This window comes from Poeciliopsis prolifica, unplaced genomic scaffold (genome assembly GCF_027474105.1).
Source record: "Poeciliopsis prolifica strain line A6 unplaced genomic scaffold, Auburn_PproV2 SCAFFOLD001, whole genome shotgun sequence".
Classification (NCBI taxonomy): domain Eukaryota; kingdom Metazoa; phylum Chordata; class Actinopteri; order Cyprinodontiformes; family Poeciliidae; genus Poeciliopsis; species Poeciliopsis prolifica.
Genome location: NW_026562376.1, coordinates 2,913,620 through 2,935,414, shown reverse-complemented (window position 1 = coordinate 2,935,414; position 21,795 = coordinate 2,913,620). Strand labels below are relative to the sequence as shown.

The 21,795-nt window shown below is 36.7% G+C and overlaps 1 protein-coding gene across 4 annotated transcripts in view; it reads right to left on the bottom strand.

The window, feature by feature from the left end:
- Nucleotides 1–675: 675 nt before the first annotated feature.
- cbfb (core-binding factor subunit beta) overlaps nt 676–21,795 on the bottom strand; it is a 37,899-nt gene continuing 16,779 nt past the window's right edge. The window contains exons 4-7 of one of the 4 annotated variants that reach the window (XM_055052578.1): nt 13,949–14,065; nt 13,761–13,856; nt 12,110–12,179; nt 676–4,589 (exon numbers count right to left, since the gene is read on the bottom strand). In XM_055052578.1, coding sequence (XP_054908553.1) covers nt 12,150–12,179; nt 13,761–13,856; nt 13,949–14,065 — 243 coding nt within the window. In that variant the 3' untranslated portion in view covers nt 676–4,589; nt 12,110–12,149. The remainder of the gene's footprint in view (nt 4,590–12,109; nt 12,180–13,760; nt 13,857–13,948; nt 14,066–21,795) is intronic. The other 3 variants (XM_055052660.1, XM_055052413.1, XM_055052493.1) reach the window with 3 other exon arrangements.

Genomic DNA, 21,795 nt, shown 5'->3' with positions numbered 1-21,795 from the left:
GGCAGGAAAGTATGGAAGTAAAAATGTGCCAGAGGCATTTTTTTGTTCAAATCCTGATGGCACATATTTACTTCCATAAAACAAACATATTAATATTCGTAACCCCTGATGTAATATGGAGGGTAAAATGTTCACTATTCTAATTTATAAATACATCTATAAAAACTAATATTAATATTTATACATGTAATAACTTGGGATACCGTTTTATTAAAAAAATAAAAATAATAATTTACTATAACTTGATATATAGAGGGGTCTGTATCTATAAGTTAGATACTTATTTCATTTAAATATTTCAGTAAAATACTGTCTTTATTGAATAAATATTACATAAATAATAAGTTAGATGTAAATGAGGAATGTATCCGTACTTGCTTATTATGTTATGTTATGAAATAAATAATAAAATCTGAAACCTCATAATCAAAAATGATAAATGATTATTTCATTACATTTTCAATAATTTGTGTTTATTACTTATGGATAAATATGCTTACATATTTAATCCAGATAAACGCAATTATATATGTTACATATATAATATTTATAAAATAATTTTCTATGGTTTGTACATAAAAATAAAATAATAAATATATTGGTATTACTTTAAAAAATACGAAGTCCAAGAAGGACATAAAATGCTAAAAGGAAACACCAAACATCAAAGACAAATAGAGGAACTGATACACATTTATTGTGATAAACAATCAACATTTTGAAATGAATATCTCATATTATATGTTAAACTCCTCTGAGAGGACAAGTTCAACATGAAAGTAGATGAAAACACAGAGCACACAAACAGTAAGAGAAATGCAAGAAGGTTTACTCAAGCTACAAAACATCCAAGTTGTTCTAACATATAAATAAGTTAAAAAAGTAACAGATAATGTAGAAAAGAAAATGATATTTTAATGGTTTGACTTAATGCCTGCATTAAGAAAAGGAAAGGATGGATTCGATGCTTTCGTTTTTTTATTCTAGTTCACTTGGTGCAATGGTGGAGAAAAGATTGAGTTTCAAATTTTTCTTAAACCTAAAAGTAATTTTTTTTCCTTTGGAGAGTTCTCAGTTTTCTTCCAGGTTTTATCACTAAATCTCAAAGCTTTAATTCAGAGAATTTGGAAAAATTTTCTTATTCGATTTTATTTTTGTAGAATTCCTCATTGTTCAAATATAAATCAAGTAAATTTCCTTTAAATAGACCAAATCATCACAAGAAAAGATTGCTTATTAAGAACCTTTTCCCTCCTCATTATATTTCTTTTGCGCAACATTATAATTTATTCTCTAAACATGAGATGTTAGAGAATTCGTAATCAACATTCCAGTTTAATTAATGGACTCAGCTTGTATTTCTATACATTTAACTCACGCAATGATATCCACATTCTCTCCTTTACTTCCTTTAAAAACACCACAATCAACCATAAAAGCACTTCTCATCCTGCAGGTTCACGCAGAAAAAAAGATTTTAAAAACATTTGTGACTAATTACTAATTACTGAACCAGCTGAGAATAAATCAGCTGATTGCCAGAAGAAAGAACACAATCGAGCCAATAAGTTTTACCATTTTAAAAGTTAAAGTATTATTATGTCAGATAAAGTTGTTTCTGTTGTGAACCCTGAGATGATTTTATGGCTGTGTTTGCAGAGAGAACCTGAAGAAACTTGGTTGAAAATCCAAACTCCAGCTTATCATGTTTATTTTGTTTAATTTATTTTAAAGCTCATTAAAATGCTGAAAATGTACAAGAACCATGATGAGTCTGCATTTATCTAAATAAGTCAAACTTAAAGGAGCCAAAGGCAATACAACCGTTCATTTCACAAAGTGTAAAACATTTTCTGATTACAGGACTTGACTCGATCCACATTCAGGTGGATTTATTTTAAAAAATAGAATACAAAATCATTAATAAAGAGTACATAAAAAAGCAACAAAAGTCCTCAAACCTCCCAATTCTCTGGAGATGCCTTTTTTTTCTTTTTTTAAAACTTTTTTTTGATTTACATAAAATATTCTGCAGCTGCTTCAGGTCTAAGCAGAGAAAAGAACTAAAAACTCCTAATGACAAGAGAAATATAAAAAGTAAACATCTTGACTTTCACACAACAAAAGGAAGGTGACGACATACAGGAAAACACATGGCTTCAATAGACGAGTGCTGTAACCGAACAGGGGAAAGCAAACTGCATTCAGGCTTTTACGGCCCTGCAAAGACGAGGAGCATCTGGGTGACGTGGCGTCCGGGAACTAAATGCATCTCTGAACTGGTTCATAAGTTCAGTTCTCTGTAGGAGCAAACTGTGATTAATGTGAATATTTTCTCTGAATAGGAGTTGTGATGACTTGATATGAGTAAACAATATTTGAGCTGCAGCTTGGAAGATTTTATTTAATCGGGGACTAAAGGAAATCCTTAATTTATTACCAAAACTGTTAATTATTTAATTCAAGTTACAAACAAAACATAACTTATTAAGTTATGTTATCCAAATATGTTTAGTCTATATTTCTTTTGTGTTATTTACAAAAAGCATCATTTCACCATCAAATTACTAATTTGATGGTTGCATTCTTCAGTACATTGTACATTTATTATACTTTTCAGTGAGGTGGACAAACCTTTTAAAAACTTGATCTGAAGTTGACTTACTGCTCAAGTTAACCAATCAGAGGTGAGAGTCTCTTTGATGGAAAGTTGTCAACATTTCATGATGAACTGCAACACCATAACAAACATTATATAATATTTTAAGTGCTTCAAAGTTTAGGTTTAATTATCATTACAGTATTTATTCCATTACTGTCTCCAAAATATTTGAACATATATCTCTGTATCAAATGCTTGTTTCCAATTTTACATTAATAATTTTAAGATATACAAAAGTGGCACTTATGGCACTCTGTACTTGTAATGCAGAAGTCAGACTAAACATCACTAAGAGCCAAAATTTTTGATTGTGAAAATAAAACCGTGCTTAATTTGAGTAAACTCGATCCAATAAAGTATCAGCTCCTTGTCCTGGTTGGTATTAGAGAGCTGCTGACACTGATAAATACCAATCTCGGGTGTTGACCTATTTAAAACCCGACAGAAAACTTTCCAGCTATACTTGCTAATGTTTACAAGTCGGAACTGGTTTAAAACAGAAAATTATTTTGGTTGGTATTTTCATATTTAGGAGTTTGGGTTTCGCTCAAAGTGCCGTGGAAACAGCTGCACAGCTGAAAGCGGTGAGTTTCTGAAAACAGTTGAGGTGAATCCTTAATGTTTAACCCGAACCCCACCCACCTACCACCCACCTAACCCTGAGAGTTATTAATTTGAGCAAAAACTGCAAGCCAACAACAGTCAACTGAGATTCCTTCCTGCGATTATTCTGACTACCAATAGCTACTCTACATAACCCCACAATAACCGTTAAGTTTTAATTTTGTGTTGAGGTTCTTTTTAATGATTCTGAATACCATAAGGAAGTATTATGCTGCAGCTTTGTTTTTACATTAGAATAATAAAAAGGAAGTAAAAAGATTTTATTTATTGAAACCTTTTTGAAAACCAGAGTTTGAGTCACCCAGTTGTTCCTGATCAAAGAGCAGCAAAGAGCACTCCTAGGATAAAGAGGCTGCGATACAAGCAATGAAGAGCAAAGGAAGCCCCATATTTGTTTTCATGCAATAAAAAGACGAGCAATGTGGAGATCAAGACTGATTGTATCACATAGTGCAAAACCTCTCGGAAGACGAAAGACGTTCAAATCTCCTCCTTGTAGCCGTTTCTATATTTAGAGCCTTCAGGTTGTGGCTACAGAACCTGTGATGTTTTGAACAAATCTAAATTTACACAAAGCAAACACTTCTTAACCCTCCAGCCGAGTAAATATGTCTTTGGTTTGCCTTTCTATATTTTTTAAGTCTCCTATTTTTATCCCTCCCTTCCTTCTTCCAGCAAAGTGAACTTTGGTCTCAGAAAACAGCAGGTTTTAAGAAATTAAGTTGATAAAATGGAAGTTTTTCACAAGCATATCAGCAAACATGAGTTGTTGAAACACTGAAAAAATGCATATATATAGATTTTAACATCATGAACTGTTGAAACCTCATTTTGATTCATGCTGTGAACGTTAGACCTTATTTTATTTTTTGACCGTGACCCTGAGCCACAACGACCTTTTCTCTGCTCCTTCTTGTTCTCACCTCTTCCTCTTTCTCTCATTATCAACGTTTTGCATAAGTTTTCTAAATTAAGTCAAAATCTCAATAACTGCTCTTTTTTCTTCTTCATCCAAACATTCCTGCTTAAGTCTTTGGTTTCTTTTAAATGGTTTTTGTTAATTTTGTATTTCCATTTTTGTCTGATTTCAAAAGTTTGAAATATATATCAGTTTTGAGGAATAATGCAAAACAACTGGCCAATGAGTGTGGTCTCATGCTGACTGCGTTGAAATCAAACAACAAACAAACAAACTGCTTCAGTTTCCATTTTTTTCTTCCTTCTTCCATCCTCAGCGCATCTTGTGTTCCACGTCAGCGTTGGCCATGTTTGAGCCAGGGCTGGGGTCCTGCTGTCGTCTGGACTGGGGAGAGACAGGGATGGAGGGATGAAGGAGGAAAAGAGGAGGAGGAGGGCAAGAAATAAAAGAGGATGATGGCCAAAAAAAAAAAAGGATTAAAGAGAAAAGACAATAAATTAAGTGCAGCATTCAAAAACGGCACACATGTTGACTAATTTATAAAAATACAAAGCATTAAAGCAGCAGTATGTAACTTTTATAATAATTTTTTTATGTTTACTGAAACTGTTCCCCCTTGCTATCTGCGACATGGCAGTTAGCATAGCCTGCACAAATGCTAAGGCTAATTAGCATAGCCTCCAATGACAGCAAATAAACAGCTTTCCTGTAAAAGTAATTTGTTTCTCTTCCTTTAGCACATTAAGCAGAGTGTTCATAAGGTTGATTGACAGCGCTAAGACTCTCCTCTGGGCTCGGACTGGTTGTTTCTGTTGCATTTCTTCAGACAGTAATAGTAGCTCAGGGAGCTATATATTTGAGCTCCAGCAGACATTTTTATATCACAACAGTATGATGAATCTGCGCATCCTAGTTAAAATCAGACATTGTCAAACTCACAGCTGAAGGGTTTCTGTATTTTATGTTTTCTCCTACATATTGTGATGTTTCTAAGTTATTTAAGTGCCCAAAGGTCTGTATTATCATTATTATTATTATTATTGTTTTCATTTGTATAAAAGTTGCATACTGCAGATGTTTCCTGAATTTAAACTAAACTAAGCATAAAAGAATTTGCAGTACCCTCTTTTGCCACTAGATGGAGCCAAAATAGCTTTTAAACGCATCACTTACTCCTGTTTTTACACACTGAAGTTATTTTAGTTAAGGTATTTGGTAGACAGACAAATACAGCAGCAGGCAGACAAACAGACACATAAACTGGCAGACTTGCAGGCCGACACACACACACACACACACACACACACACACACACACACACACACACACACACACACACACACACACACACACACACACACACACACACGCAGCGCACGCACGCACACACACACACACCCACACACACACACACACACACAAAGTTGATCGTTAGGTCATGAACAGAGGCCGTCAGCATGAGAAGACTTTTAAAAATATTTCCTGACTCGGTGTGGTGAGATAGTGTTTGCGAGGCCATGGTATGACCCTCGGCTGCCGTAACAAAAATACTTGTGGTTGTATGTTTACACTGAAGTGACGGCTGGGGGGATTTGGCACGGCTCGGGTGATAGAGGTGAGAAGGTGCGGGAGAAGGTGAAGCCGGGAGCAGACAGAAATGCAGACAGAGATAGTGGAGGGGTTGCTTAGCTCAAGAGGAATGCAGTTTGTGTCATCTCAGTGACTCACCGTAATAGCAACACACTTGCAGTCACATGCACACACAGTAACACACACATTCACACAGACGCGCGCATACGTACAGTATGTCATGCTTCCATTTTCATTGCACAGCCAGACTGGCTCCTCAGTTGTTTAATTAAAACTGCTGCTTTCAGATATTCACATGTGGCTCAGTTACAGTCACATGACTCCTGGATCAAAGCAGAGTTGAAACAAACAACTTGTAATTGTTCAGCAGAGTATTATGTTGATATTTGTTGACTTTTTCTTTTTTGCTGCAGAAGATGGAGAACAAATTGGGGCAATACATAATACATAAGATAAATACAGCAACACTTAGTTAAGAAAACCTAAACCGAGATGCAGAAATGAAGAAAAACGGGGTCATTCTCTGCATCACGCAAATTCTTACCAAGTATTTTTGGTTCATTTTCTAGAAAAAATATCTAACTTACAAGTGACTTTTCAGCAAGATATAGGAGCTTATTTAAAATAAATAATTATTGAACATTTATAAAGTACTGGTACCACTGGAAAAGTTTTTACTTAAAACATCAAGTTAGAAGTGAAACATTCGGCCAGGGGATCCAGAATATTTGATTGATATCCAAGAATTACTAAATTGAATATCAATTCTGTTAAAATAAATTCTTGCATAAAACTTACTTGTAAGGTAGTTTTGTTTTATTTAAAGTGTAATATGCTATTTGCAGTGAAGAGTATTGCGCTAAAACACAAAGCTCTCAATTTATCTCTGTGTTTATGTTTGACCCTCATCTATAGTCCAATGATATTGATCCTTATGAAAAGAAAGACATTCTAGATTCAAACAGTAAAAGTATCTTCCAGATTTCACAGATTTTCACATAAACTGAGGAGAGGTTTGAGCTGCAGCTCCACTGTGTTCAAACTTGAGGCTGTTTGACTGGGATGTCTTTAGGAGCACAGGTTTCATTGGGAAAAGTTCTCAACTTCATAATCTTTTCCATCTTTGCTTAGTAAACACTGACACAATGGAAAGATTTCTACATTTGAAATGAAATGCAGTTAGCTTGAGAACCTGGTTTGAGTTTCAATTTTCCAGACATTCTTCTATAGATTTTCTGGTTGATCCATTTGTACAAAAAATCCCCAGATCTCAAATCATCACCAGTCTACCACAGTACATCCGTAAAAAAGCAAACCAAATCTACTAACTACTGTCTCCATCAGAATAAAAACCCTATTATGGAAAGCAAACACTTCCTATAAAAATGTGACAAAATGTAAAGAAAGAAGCTGAAATATGCTCAAATAAGCCGTGTTGGATCAATTGGAAGGTGTGATTGAACTGAAATTATATTTTTGGGTCTTTATGACTTTAAAATGTCTGAAGGGTTCATGACGTGAACGAACAAAATTGGATTGTCTTCTAAACTTCCAGCTAATGAACTGAAAATGAGAGGAAAAAGTGTCAAACTCAATGAAAGCTGAAAACTTAAATAATGTCTGCAAACCTCTCTGTCTAAAAAGTAAAATACATTCGTACAGAATGGAAACCTCATTCCCAATTGAATTTGGAAAAATAAAACCATGTGGATAGTTTGTAACTTGTGTTTCTGTCTCCAATAAATGCTTTAAAAAGTTGTAAAATTTCAAGTGAACTTTTGTTTTTTTTTGCATCAATAATTCAGCTGTTTTGAACGGTGGTTTCAGGGATCTTTTTTTCTTCAGGATTCATGGAAAGCAGAAGTACTAAAAGCATTAGGTAGAAGCCAATGACATGTGTTTGTCTGCTGAGTTTAGTGAAGCTTTATTAAAATGTGACACAGAGAGTCTGAGTGTTTGTGAAGAAGGGAGTGGTCTGTGCTAATCATCGAGGCCTGAGAGAGCTTTTCATATTGATCCGAACACAAATGGAAGCCTGCAGCCCAACGACGGGCCGCTTAACTGCAGCTCAATACTCACAAAGCTTGTGTATGTATGTGCGTGCGCATCATGACGAGATCGGACTAGATTTGCTGTTTCTGCAGGTTTGTGCACCTGCAAAGCGTTTGAATATGTTTGTGAACTGGAGTGTGTGTGTGTGTGTATGGATGGGGGGGTCTGATAGCAATCAATACTAATGATATATTAATGCTTTCAGTGCCAGCTCATCATTTATGGACAAATCTCTTTCTGCAGAGTGCTTGGAGGTGCGTGTGTGTGTGTTTACATCTGATTATATTCATGTGGATTGAAAATCTACAACACTTCAGGGGGTCCAATAGCTTTTAGGTACCTGACTGCTGAATGTTTAAATAGTTTCAGCCTTAATATTTTAGCAAGAACGACATTTACTGAAGAGGATAAAGTGAAATTAAAAAGCTTTCACCTTAATCTATAGCTTCACCATCTATCACTATGACAGCTACCTTCTGACCTTGGTTGATTGGAACATCACTGCTTTTAGATTAAAAAAAAAGAAAAATCTGCTGAAATGACAAGACTTCTGCTTTAGTAAGCAAAAGTGACATTAATATTTTAATACAAGTCTAAAAAAAGTCAAAGAACTTCTTGAATTTTTCTGCATATTATGCAATCCAACTACTTCAAAGAGAAATGCAAACATTATAATTTGTTTGACCTACATTTTTGAGCTACAGAACAATCAAGCTTATTTTATCAACATAGTCCTGATTCAAACCTTGGACAAAAAAGAGAAATTAAGATTTCAAAATTCTGGGAATGGAAAAGTAGCGCCAGTAATCAGTGAGATTTCCTGGTTGGTATGATGAGCATTTATATTATCAGATGTTGCAATAAAATTTGCATATGAAATGCTATTTGCTGATGGGAATCTGCTGGTTGCAGGAAAGCAGAAAATAAATAAAGACCACATCAATTATTGCCTTTCTGGTCGAAAGCAAATCTGCTTCTCTGTCTTTGACTTTCCTCTGATGGAAAGGGTTACTTTGTCTTTGAATAGCAAACAGCAGAGATAACTCGATCAGCCGCTAACAAGACACAGAGAGTCACAGAGGAACAGAGACGCATAGCGAGGTGGAGCGCAGACCACAGAAATGCAGAGGCCGAATCTGCGCAACTATTCAGCAAAACTCGTCAGTCACACCCAAAGAAGAAACTCAGAGCAGATCTTCCTGCAGAATCTTCCTGTAACACTCTCCGAACCCATCTACTTCGTTTTATTATGTTGGATAACAAATCCTGATGTGATTTAACATTTAAATTCTTCTGTGTCCAGCTTTAGATTTTCTAATGTCAGAGATTATATTGTTATTAGCTTAAAATGTCATATTAATTCCAGCATGTTTAAGTCCAAAAACCAAAAATAGACATTAGTATTTAAACGTTCTTAAAGTTATATGAGATTCTCGTTCCCTTTTTTTTGACACTTGTACCTGATAAAGTTTCTATAACCTTCCTTAGGACTGGTGGCTTCTGGTGCTGACTGCTGTTATAATGAAGGCCTTTGAATGTCTGAGTCATGGGACACATTAAAGCCAAACTCCCACCACCATCTACAGTTTGCTTGTTGTTCCAACTGCTCTATAGATGAAGCGATAAGACATTCCCTGCACACCATCTGTGCAGAAAAAATTCAGAAGGGATTTTTACCCCTTCTGAAGATGAAAATCAGTTTCACCACGATTTCTTTATTTTCTTTTCACGGTATGATCCCACATCTCTCACTTTGTAGCTCGAGTTTGGTTTTCCTGTGAGAAAAAGTCCAGATAGAAGCCAGTAAGATCCAGTGCTCTGTCAGACTGAGCACAGGAGTTCCTCTAGGATGTGTATTCGGTCCTTTAGCCTTTAGCATGCTCACACTTGCTAAGTAATCACAAATAGTTAATAAAGTTAACTGATAAAACAAGAATGCTTATCAGTAAAGAATAAGATACAGAGAAAAGCTGAAACACTTAAAAACTTGAACAAAACCAAAGAATTGATCTTTAAAATGCAGAAACATGTTTACCAATATTTGTCGCTGGTTGGCTCACTCTAAGACACTCGCGTACAAGAGTCCAGGGTGAACTTATGCTACGTTCACACAGCAGGTCTCCATGCTCAGATCAGATTTTTCTTTTTTGCTTAGTTGTTCACATCACAAACAGGTTTGCGAAAAAGTGTCTGAGCTCTGTTTGCAGAAGAAATAATGGTCATTCAGTCTTAAAGTTATTCAGCAATTGGAGCTAGAATTGGACAGTATCGTCACAATCATCATAGAATGAAGCTAAGAAAAACAGAAGCACAACTGCAACTTACTGGAACTTCTGTATAGAACTTTGTTGTAGTTGGAACCAGAAGTGGTGGGATTGTGATGTGATTGACACAGATTTCTTTCATAATTATAATATATAAAATCGCATCTGTTTTTTTCTGTTGCAAAATTATGACTCATGTCTCAGGACAAAAGTCAGAAAAAGGCGACGTGCACATTGAAAAATTATTGGATAAACATCCGATTTAATACCACATCTGAATTTCTGGGGCAGAAAAGATCGGACTCGGTCCGTTCAGACTGCCATGAAAAGTCGGATATGGATCGGATTTGCCTGCTGTGTCGGAAAGATCAGAGAAAAAAATGAAGTACCGGCAACAACATACATAACAACTTTTAGCTGATTTGTTTTCTGTAGGACTTTATCAGCTGTTAACTTAATTGCTGATGATTTTTTACAGTGTTGCCTTAATTCACTGACTTGTCTGGACAACATTCATGAAGTCCCACTGCATCATTTCAGCCAGGTCTGGACTTTCACTTTAAATCTTTTCTTTTTATTTTGAATTTGTTGCTGTGTTTGTATTTATGTTTGTTACAGTTGGGATTACCTTCAGATAATCTCATATTTCACCATAAAACACGTTGGTATACAGAGGGGTTCATGGTGAACTCAACGCTGGGAAAAATGATTTGTTCTCCATTTTGTTTTTTGGCACATTAATGTTTCAGATCAACAAACGAATTTTAATATGAAACAAAATTACATGAGTAAAAAGAAAGAGCTGTTTTAAATGGTGATATGATTTATTCACAGAACCAGTCTGGCCCTATGTTTAAAGCTAATTACCACTGTTGCTAAGTCAATAATTAACTTTTATTCATCACTTCTTTTTGTGCGGTTTGTCTCGCCAAACCCATTCAGTATTACTGCCAGACTTGTAAAATGGTTAACGGATACATTCGATTGGCTGCTACTTTTCCTGTTAAGCCCAAAGAAAGCAAAGAGGGGGTGTTTTTTATGTGGGTGAAGCTGATGTTGCACACACTCAAAGTAATGTAATCACGTGCCACAGGGTAGATAGAGTAGGTGTAGGCTTATAACACTAAGGAATAGCCTGGGGTTAAGTTTTATTTTCAACCGTTGTCTTTACGGCTCCAGTGGGCCTGATGTAAATAGGAAGACCTCTGAGAGCCGTTCTGTCATTTCTCCAGTAATAGCTTTACCCTTTGGGCTCTACAAAGGACACGCCTGTGCTGCACAAGCTAAACCAGAACTAGCTTTACCTCAGTCAGAGTGCAACATCTATCTTTATTGGAGTAATTTAATATTTTTCAGAAGGTCTTCCTCCTCTTGACCTCCATGTTGGCTCAATGTCACCTTAAATCGCTGCATGTCGGCGATGGACGCCATATGCACTCAGGGATGGATGAGAACAGCCTCAATTTAGACACATTATCCATAGTTAGATGCTGAATGTGCATCTAAGCAATTTGTTGCACCAAATCTAAAGATTTTGACACACTGCAGAATTTTTTAGGAGGTGATGCTGCTGGTTTTATGGATTGGTTAGATGTAAGAAAGGTTTTCTTATTCTTTCTGAGCCTCAGGGAAGAAACATGATACCAGTCAGATGAAAAATGACCTTCAGGGAGCAACATCACTTCTTTCATTCGTTAAAACAAAAAAAGTATTGTTTCTCATCAAATGGCCTAATTTTCAGCTAAATTTAATTATTTACAACATAATAAAAAAGCAAATTTTATACACATACATACATAAATGCATGCACAAATTTGAACACAAACAGGCAAACATACAAACACACACATATGGGAAATAACGAACAGAAACATGAATGCAAAGACACGAACAGGGCACTTTGACACACACACACACACACACACACGCACATGCAGACACAGAAGGTGGTTTAGTGCATGACAGTGTGATAGGTGTTGAGAAGTGAAGGACACAGACCCTGTTCTTTTCTGCTGGCTGTCTGTCTTTCTGTGTGTCATCAGTCCCAGATTTTAGAAACCACAGGGTCCTAAAAAAATAAACAATTTGGTGTTCATTCGAAGGGCGTCAGCTTCGCATCGATGCCTCTGATCTCCCCAAAGCCTTGCTGGGAAAGTGAGGTGACTTCAGGTAATCATATGCAGAGAGAGTGGCTTTTAAATCGTACAACATAACACTTTTAACAACACTTCATATTTCAAAACAAATGAAGTTTCACAGTTTTGAATAAAAGAATCCAAATTGTTACATGTTTTTTTTATTTTTTATGTACACTACTTTCCCTTCTGAGGCTTTTGGGGCATCTGACAAAAACTGAATCAGTCATTCAATAGTTCAAAAAATGTAATGAGATTATATAGTCAAACTGATCATGCACTAAACCTACAATTTGGAATAAAAAATATGAATAATTTCATGAAATAAAGCTAAGGCACACAAGCACACATCACACAACTCGGAGCCACCAAAGCGCTAAGCAAAGAAAGGTGTGCTGTAGCTTTATTATTGTCTGGACACATATATAGGCAAAACTATTCAGACCTGAAACACTTTCACATTTTGTCACATTACAATCACTTTAGTGTATTTTAGTGGGATTTTATGAGATAGGTCAACTCAAAGTGGTGCATAATTTATATAGATTACATTAAAATACAAGAACAAGTTTTCATCCAGGATTTTTCTGTATATGGGTACATCCCTCTCCACACAGCATGATGCTGCCACCGCCATGTTTCACTTTGGGTTCAGGGTGAAGTGCAGTTTGTTTTCTGCCACACATATCATCGTCTCTCTGGTGTTGAATGTTCTCAAAGGGCCGTTTGTGGCAGAATTTAGCAATAACATTACGTTTTCTTGGTTAGATAAGTACTTATAAAACGCTTTTCAAATTTACATAATTTAGCAATATGCGGTACAAACTTACTTTGATTTGATAAAGTAATATTTAAGCACACAATTGTTACCTTAAATGTCTATTTATGGCCATCCTGAGTGCAGAGGGCCAGATTTGGCCAGCGGCTGTCGAGTTTTACACAGTTGATTTGACCCAAAATTTAAATCTTGCCTTCATGTGACTGGTGCACCTTCTATCATGTGATTATAGATGAATGCATGATTTTGACATTCAAATAACTTAATTAAGGCACTTTTAATGCAATTTTGTTTTTGCATTAAAGTCTGAGGTTGTTCCGTTCACAGGTTGTTCCTTTGCAAAGCTTTCACAGCCTGATGAAAGCTGGGTTTACTTTTAGTCAAAGTCTTGCAAACCCAACCAGAACACACGAAATGGACCAGAGTTCTGCTACAGATTAGCAAGCTTCATGAGAGTACACACAACGAGAGGGGATTCACAAGACTTTCTAATCTATTTTCATCTTATTTAACTTTCAAATGAAACAAACTTTCTGTATTTTATATTATGTTATTCAAAACAGGATGTAAAACATACTTATGACACTACTCAGCCTTTTTTGTTGGGTGTGGTTACGTGAGTCAACAAACAAAAAGATATTCATGGATATAAATCCAACAGTAATTTACTCGTTTCTTTAATTTCTGTTTGTCTTGGGAGACTCCAGACCTCTGAAAACACACAGACCCTCCTCACCTCTAAATCCTCTCGGTGTGATCGGTCTCTGTCCTCAAAGTCTCTGGTTCTGCGCCGCGCTTCCTCAAATGCTGCCTGAGCCAAAGCGTCCTCGTGCTGGACACAAAACCAACAGGAGGTGATCAAACTTCAAAACAACCAGAGGTCTGGGACAGAAAAACGTAAAAGTGAGGTTGAGGATTTGCTACCTGTGCTCGCTCGTCATCATACTCCAGGTATCCCATCCCGTCCAGCCTCTGTAGGTCAATCCAGCCTCTCCAGATCACACAAACCCCATTCAGGATCATCGGCGCCTTTAAATAGACCTGAGCAGACAGAGACACAGACACCATGTTTTCACTGGTTGTGGTTCTGATCCCTGGTTTGGTTTATGATATTTGAGAGAATATGAGAAAAGATTTTCTGAAAGTAAACAACCAAGAAAGTCTGAGAAAACGCAAGAAAACTTGCGTTTTCTTGCAATAATCTCTTGTCAAAGCGGTTGTAAAACACGGGGCTGGAAACCGACTCGTGTTTGGTGGGAAACCAAACAAGCCAGAACAAACTATTTTATTTCCAACAAAATTTTTTAGACATGTTTCTTGTGTTGATGCTTATTTTTTTACAACCATTGCTCCAGGAAAGGAGAGAAACGGAGCATTAATCTATCCAGCACGTTCTCCTCCAGTTTCCAGGCTCTTCTCTGCTCGTTAAAAACCAAAACTGTGGTGTTGCCTCAGGTTTCAGATTTTAGAAAAATATCAAAACAAAAAAATCAGCTGCTCTTGTTTGACCCTGTGCTGCCTTGCTTTGTCTTCATCTGGATTAAATAAGGACAGCAAGAGGAAAAACTCAGATAATGATGGATTTTGTTTTTATAAAGTGTTTTTTTGTTGATTCAGCAGTGCTGTGAGGTCAGTTCAGACTATGTCTGTCTTTGCTCTCCAGGTTGTATTACTCACTCTATGGCTCAATTCCAGAGGGAAAGCAAAGTAAATATACAGTATGTGTGTGTTTACATGAGGAGGAGGAGAAGCCCCACACACATCTGCACCATCACAGAACCATTTCTTTGTTTGGATTTGCTTGAATTTCTCAGCTTCAGTAAAAACAACCAAACTGTGTCCCAACATTTCGCAAAACACAGAGAAAATATTCAGTCAAGAACAGTCAGAGAAAAACTGTAGAAAGGCATTTAAAAAAAAGTTAACCTCATCAAAAGATGCTCAAATTTGAGTTTAATGATGACTTGCCTTCTGTGGGAGAATCTAAAAACAAAATAAGATGTAATACTGCCTTCTGAAGCAGAAATATTCAAGTACATGCTGAATCCTCCTAAGCGTTAGGATCACAACTAAACATATGTAAACGCTAATCAGATGTTTCAACAATAATCAAAGTTGACATCCATTAATCTCACAGCATGCAGACGCTCTGTCTGCACTGATGGAGATCCACTCAATTCAGTCTGTTGTTTTTGAATATTATTATTTGAGCCTGAAATAGTCGGGCAACCACAAAGTATCGAACACCAATCTAAGAAAACATCACCCACTCTGTGCATGCAGATATGATAGGCTTGTATATATTTAATATGATTTTATTTGTACTTATATAATTAAAATTCTGAATGTTTGTGATTTTGTACACTTCAGATCCAGCCTACATGCAGCTGACCACCACATGTTCACGGTTCAGTATTTATGGATTTGTGGCTGGAACATAACTCCAAATTATTTGCAGAAAATCGTCCTATTTGCGGAAAATTTAAATATTCAAAAAACAATTACAGCTTAGAAAGTTGAAATACTTTGGCACAATGTTACTTGATGCACTATCAGCTGACTTTTGCCTTGCAAAAGTCAGCTGATAGGCATTTATTTTCCTTGATATTGATTAGCTGTGAGTGAAGACAGATATTAGCTTCGGTGCTAAAAGAGTTTCCACTTTGTGTATCAGGGGAAAATTTGGTGTTTAACCTATTAAAACTGGTTACAAGCCTTTTTAAAGCAGAAAGTATTTATGGAGCTAAGCTAGCAGTCAGCTGTGGTCCCTAAAGCCTGCAAATACCAAGAAGGCCCAGATCAGTCATGTGTTGAAACCCTGGAGTTTACTGTGACTGTCCAACAGATTTGAGATGGAGGATGCAGAACGGCTGATCAGCTCAATGTTCCGCTTACATCTGAGCATCACGCATAAAAATTAGATACAAGAAGAAGTCATCAATAAGTTCAAAGTCACATTATGTCCTAACTTGCCAGAATGGAGCCAGACAGTCTGTCAGAAGCAAAACACACAAGTTGCATAAGAAATGGCAAATGTATTTGAACGTAAATCTGCAAACTGTGACAGAGCAGCTCAGTTTTTCTCAGGCCTCAACAGTTTATAGATAATATTTTTATCTGTGTAAACACATATTTAGGACTGAATTACCGAAACCAAACACTCCTCCTGAAAAACACACACAAACACAGATTATCAGATTTTTATGCACAGCATGAGAAGAACTCCACGTTCCTGCATTTTAGGTCCGGCTATATTTGGACAGCCTCTCACAGGACCTCTTTTACCACAGCTACCCACAGTGCACCGGGGCTGCAGGGGAGACCGCACCCCAAGAGACTGTGGGTTTTGTGTTTATTCGAATGAATGTTTTTCTGTGTGTGTGTGTGTGTGTGTAAAAGCAGGAGAAATGGCTTCCACATCTGTGAGGCTGAACGATGCTTTTAAAGAAAAGCTTCATTTGCTCTGACAAGGAAAATGCGTTCATGTGTATGTGGCTGTGTGCACGTGTACGTGTGTGTGTGCTCATAAGGGGAAAATATGTAGAAACGGCCCAACCACAGACTTCCTCCTCTGAGAGAACCATGTCAACCCCCACATCTCCATTCGCTGAGAGAAACATACAAAGACGTTGGAGCTCTCACACACTGCAGCACAGAAAGAAAAACAAGTCGAGTGAAATCGAAGGCAAAAGCTCCGCTGTTCTTTTTGGTTTCGAAAAAATTCTGCACCTATTTGAATATTCGGGTCACTCACTCAGATTTACAGCCTCAAGTGAACTCAAAGGCCTTCGAACAATGATTTCATTTACGTTTTTATCCACTTCCTACAGAACTAAACGAAAAATCCACGTGAATCCATCAAATCTTCGTTTTCTGAAATTCATACCCACTCATCATGCACTTCAAGTCTGTGTTCATTTTGGGCTTTAATTGATAAAACATCCAACAACGTTACACTTCAACTACATCTAGTTTTACTCTAGACATGATTTTGCTTTTGGCAAAATTCTTGTTAAATATTTGATGCCTCTTTAGGGAGAATCACTAGAATTCATTCAAACTGGTTTGTTGACTGGTTTTTGTTTATTTATTTTGAATATACAAAAATTAAAAACAGGAAAAAAAAATCAAATGATTGTATCCATTGACGTACAATTTTACATAATCATAAGATACAAGACCTTATGATTCCCTGCTCCTCTCATACTCATCAACTTACAAAAATAAACTAAATCATTCCACATCAAATGATGCATAAACCTCACATTATCATCCTTAAATATACCATCATTTATTCCTTTTTCACATCAGCAATCACATTTTTTTTCTTTTAGACAGGTATATTATTTCCTAATAAGCTTCTTTTTGAACAGTTTTTAAGATGGTTTATATTTGTGCTTTGTTTAAGCTCATCATCCACACATTGATTTACAAAACTCTTTTAAAATAAAATACCCATTCTCTGTCAGCAAACATTTTGTCTTTGTATACTGAATGGCATTTAGTGGTTTCTTACTTTAGGCACAAATTGTACAAGTATGTTTGAAGTATGTGTGGAGGACTCAAGGCAAAAAACCAAAAACACACAATGGAGCATCTGTCAGGCATGGTGGTGGCAGTGTCATGCTTAGAGGCTGTTTCAATTCTCCAACTATAGCAACAAATAAAAAGCTAAACGGCAGGTACTCCATAAGAACAACTATTTCAAGCATAAATTCAAACAATACAGACAATAAAGCTAAAAAGTGTAACAATATTTTTATGCTGAAGTTAGGATGAAGGTATGAGGAGTTTGTCCTCCCCCTTTTCCCACTTATGCCACTGTGACCACATCATCTTCACCATCCTGGTTTTCTGCTTTCGGCATGTCGATCACATCGTTGTGTCTCATGTTCAGGATGAATTTCCTGCCTAATCCCATTTTCTTGGACATCAGCGTAGAACAGCGTACTCTGATTGCTGAGCTTTTTGCTACATTCAGGACTTCCCAGACGCTGTGTGTGTGGGTGTGTTTGTGTGACGCAGATTCACTGGGATCTGTTGGCAAATAGCCTTTCATTCAGCAAAATATCAACCATAAAGTGAGCACAATCACCATCATTGCACACAGACAGACAGACAGGCAGGCCAGTGCCCACGAGGTGTGCAAACACAACGGCTCTCTGTCTGTTTCTTAGCCTTGTGAGTTGTGGCAATTTGCCTGTCCTGCTCTGCACACTGACAAACACACATTCAGATCAACACTAAGGACGTCAAACGATCCAAAACCTTTTAAAAACCTGTTCCCCTCCTCACCTATGGGGGCGCTGGACTAAGAACCACTGAAGGAAACAAAATGAAAATTTCTGAAGAAGACACAAAGATGCAGTCCTTATAGCGACTTTATCTTTGGTAAAGAACCTTAAACATTTTCTCCCACCAGTGCAAAGCTCTTGTGTTTATTTTGGCTCTATTTTGATTAAAATTTCAATAATGTTTCACTGCATGACAGGAAGACTAGACATCCACAAAGATAACTCTTATGGGTGTTTGCATGCATGCGTGTTGTGTGTGTGTGTGTGTGTGTGTGTGTGTGTGTGTGTGTGTGTGCATATGACATGTCTGAGGCTGGAGGCGTTCGCTGATTTCGCGCTATAATTATGTTATTATCCAGAGGAATGTTACATCAGAGAGAGTCATCAGAGTGACTGCGAAGCTGTTTGACTCCATGACAAAGATTCACACCAGCATCAGTGGGCATGTGTGTGTGTGTGTGTGTGTCTGTGTGTGTCACAGAGAGAGAGGGACAGATAAAGAGAGAGAGAGATTAAAGATGAGCTTTAAACACTGGCTAGAAAAGTGTATCTGTGTTATTCACCCAATGAATGCGTGTGCCTGAGTCAGCATTCAGCTGCTTTCTTTCTTTCTTTCTTTCTTTCTTTCTTTCTTTCTTTCTTTCTTTCTTTCTTTCTTTCTTTCTTCCTTTCTTTCTTTCTTTCTTTCTTTCTTTCTTTCTTTCTTTCTTTCTTTCTTTCTTTCTTTCTTTCTTTCTTTCTTTCTTTCTTTCTTTCTTTCTTTCTTTCTTTCTTTCTTTCTTTCTTTCTTTCCTCCTGTCTTTCTTTCCTCCTGTCTTTCTGTTAGCTGTCAAAGGCTATCACTGGATTCTCATAACAGAAGAGGTTTTTCCAGTAAAACTGTGTCGGGAACGCTGCCAGAACAATAACGCACAGAAGTGCATTTCACATTAATCACTCCTGATTCATGTTGTGCTTCCACGGCACACATGGCGGTCCTTTCACATCCTGCAACAAAGACATAATAACTCCTCTGATGCTCTGAACATAGATGTGCCTTGGACATTATGTTGTCAGAGTGAATCAAGCAGAAGCTGGAAGAATAAAGGAGCGAACTCAACACAAGCAGACGGGGTGAAGAATTCAGTTTTACACAAACAGAAACTGTTCGTTCTGGTGAGAAAAAGTACTGATCTTTTCAGATATTCATAGCACAAACACCAATACAACAAGATGTGCACATTAAAGAAACCTAAACTAATGGATTGAGTGTCAAATTCTTCATTCATTCCTCAGGTTCCTTTATAAGAAAACTGAAAAAATTGATGGTATCCCACCATAAAAGCTGGGTTTGAAATAAACTATTACAGATTAGATGTTGGTTAGTTAACTTTAAGCATAAAGTCAGATCTTTAATCATTTTGTATTGTTTTAAAACATTTCAGAATAAGTTGGTCAGGTATCATGATGGAACAATATCAAGGTCCTGTAGCAGGAGTGTTGCATGATATTCTGCTTTCTTCGTAATTACATGGTGTGAATAGACAATAAGAGAGAGTGATCATAAGAAAGGAGATCACTCCTTTCTTATGATCACTCATAAGAACTCTTGTACTTAGATTTTAAGCATACTCAGAGATCCTAGCTTTATAAAAACACCCACAACTCCAAATTGCACCTACGCTGAGCTACACATTGGATAATAAATTGTACTATAATTTATTTTATATTAGATAAAGACTCAACATTCTTTTCAATTGAGAATGATGATAAAAAAGTACAAGCAATGACTCATGAATTAATATTACATTAGTCACAGTTTGACTCATAACATGGCAGATTCAAACTTTAGTCCGTCAGTTAAATTTCCCGCAATAAATTCACTTGACTCTGGATTTCTAAGTGCATGATAAGTTCTGCCTATAATTGGTGCTGCATGTTTTTACACAATTTGTCATGTGAACAAAGCTATTAATGTGTGATTTTAATTTCCTATTTAATGAAAATACAGCAATTGTGAAATTGTGCTTTTTCAACATCAGCTGAATATCAACAGATGAGAGCAACTGCATGTCCTGAGACTCATCAGAACATCCAGTACCAAACTATAAGTTCCTCTTAGTTTGGGTTTAGTTTTGGCTGATTAACGAATACTTTTTTGTGTGTTATACAGGGAAAGTCCAGATGATTCAGAAATGTCTGGCAGTTGTGCTGTGTGTGTGTGTGTGTGTGTGTGTGTGTGTGTGTGTGTGTGTGTGTGTGTGTGTGTGTGTGTGTGTTGTTTTGCAGCAGCTGTGGCGGCAGCAGGTGGAGATAAAAACGTTATTAAGCCTTCTGCTCCAGATCCCAGATTGAAGCCAACCAAACGTCCTCAGACTTCTATCTTTCAAAGCAAACACACACACACACACACACACACACACACACACACACACACACACACACACACACACACACACACACACACACACACCTGTTGAAACAACAGAAGAACAACAGCACAGTGGTCTCTTCTTATGATCACTCTCTCTTATTGTCTATTCACACCATGTAATTACGAAGAAAGCAGAATATCATGCAGCAAACACCCACGCAGCGTCACATGACACACCGCGACTCCTGGGTCATCTGAGATGATGACTAAAATGTTGTTGCATCTGAAGGAAGAAGGAAAAAGGCAAAAACATCACATCACAAGACGTCTTTAAATCTGACCTGCAAGAACATGAAGAGAACAAAGAGACGCATCTTATTGGACACGTTTTGTTCAAGTTGACTTGTGTTTACGTTCAGAGAAAAGACTTTCTCAAGTTATTTTTGTTCTGTTGTCTGATGATGATTAAAGTTCCCTTTGTCAGCAGGTTTATCACCAAAACAAATAAAATGAATCATGAAGCTTCATGATTCATTTTATTTGTTGTTTAGGGTTAAGACTTAAGTCTGTAAAAGTAATTACTCTCCAGAACAAAAAGTTGAGACCAAAACACCAGAACTTTTGTCATCCAGCTTCTGGTAGAAAGAGAAAAATGATAAATCATGCAAATGGAAATTAATGAGTGTGTTTTAATTTATCATGCGATTTATTGCTTATTGTATTAATTGATTTAATACAATCACTCAGAATTCATCGCAGGTCCGTCTGAGTTTTTAGCTTCTGGTTTAAAGCATTTACAGGCCGAGTCATGCAACAAGTGAAAGTCCCTTTGGTTTTACATGTGCATGGAAATAATATGCAAATCCTGACACATGGCGGAGGAAGAGTTACTGAACAAAAAGTCCAGGGAAGGGAAGATGGTTAAACTGAAACAAATAAGTCAACAAGCCATGACAACAATTCACAAATTAGTTAAGGTGCATGGCATAAATGACATTTCAGCGATTGTGTGGGAAAAATAAAGTTTTTGTAAGTAATAAGAATTATTTAAATTCTTTTTCAAATCCTATCATAATTTATGTATTTTTTGAGTCAAAAAGTATTTTAAAATTGTCCTCTATTTG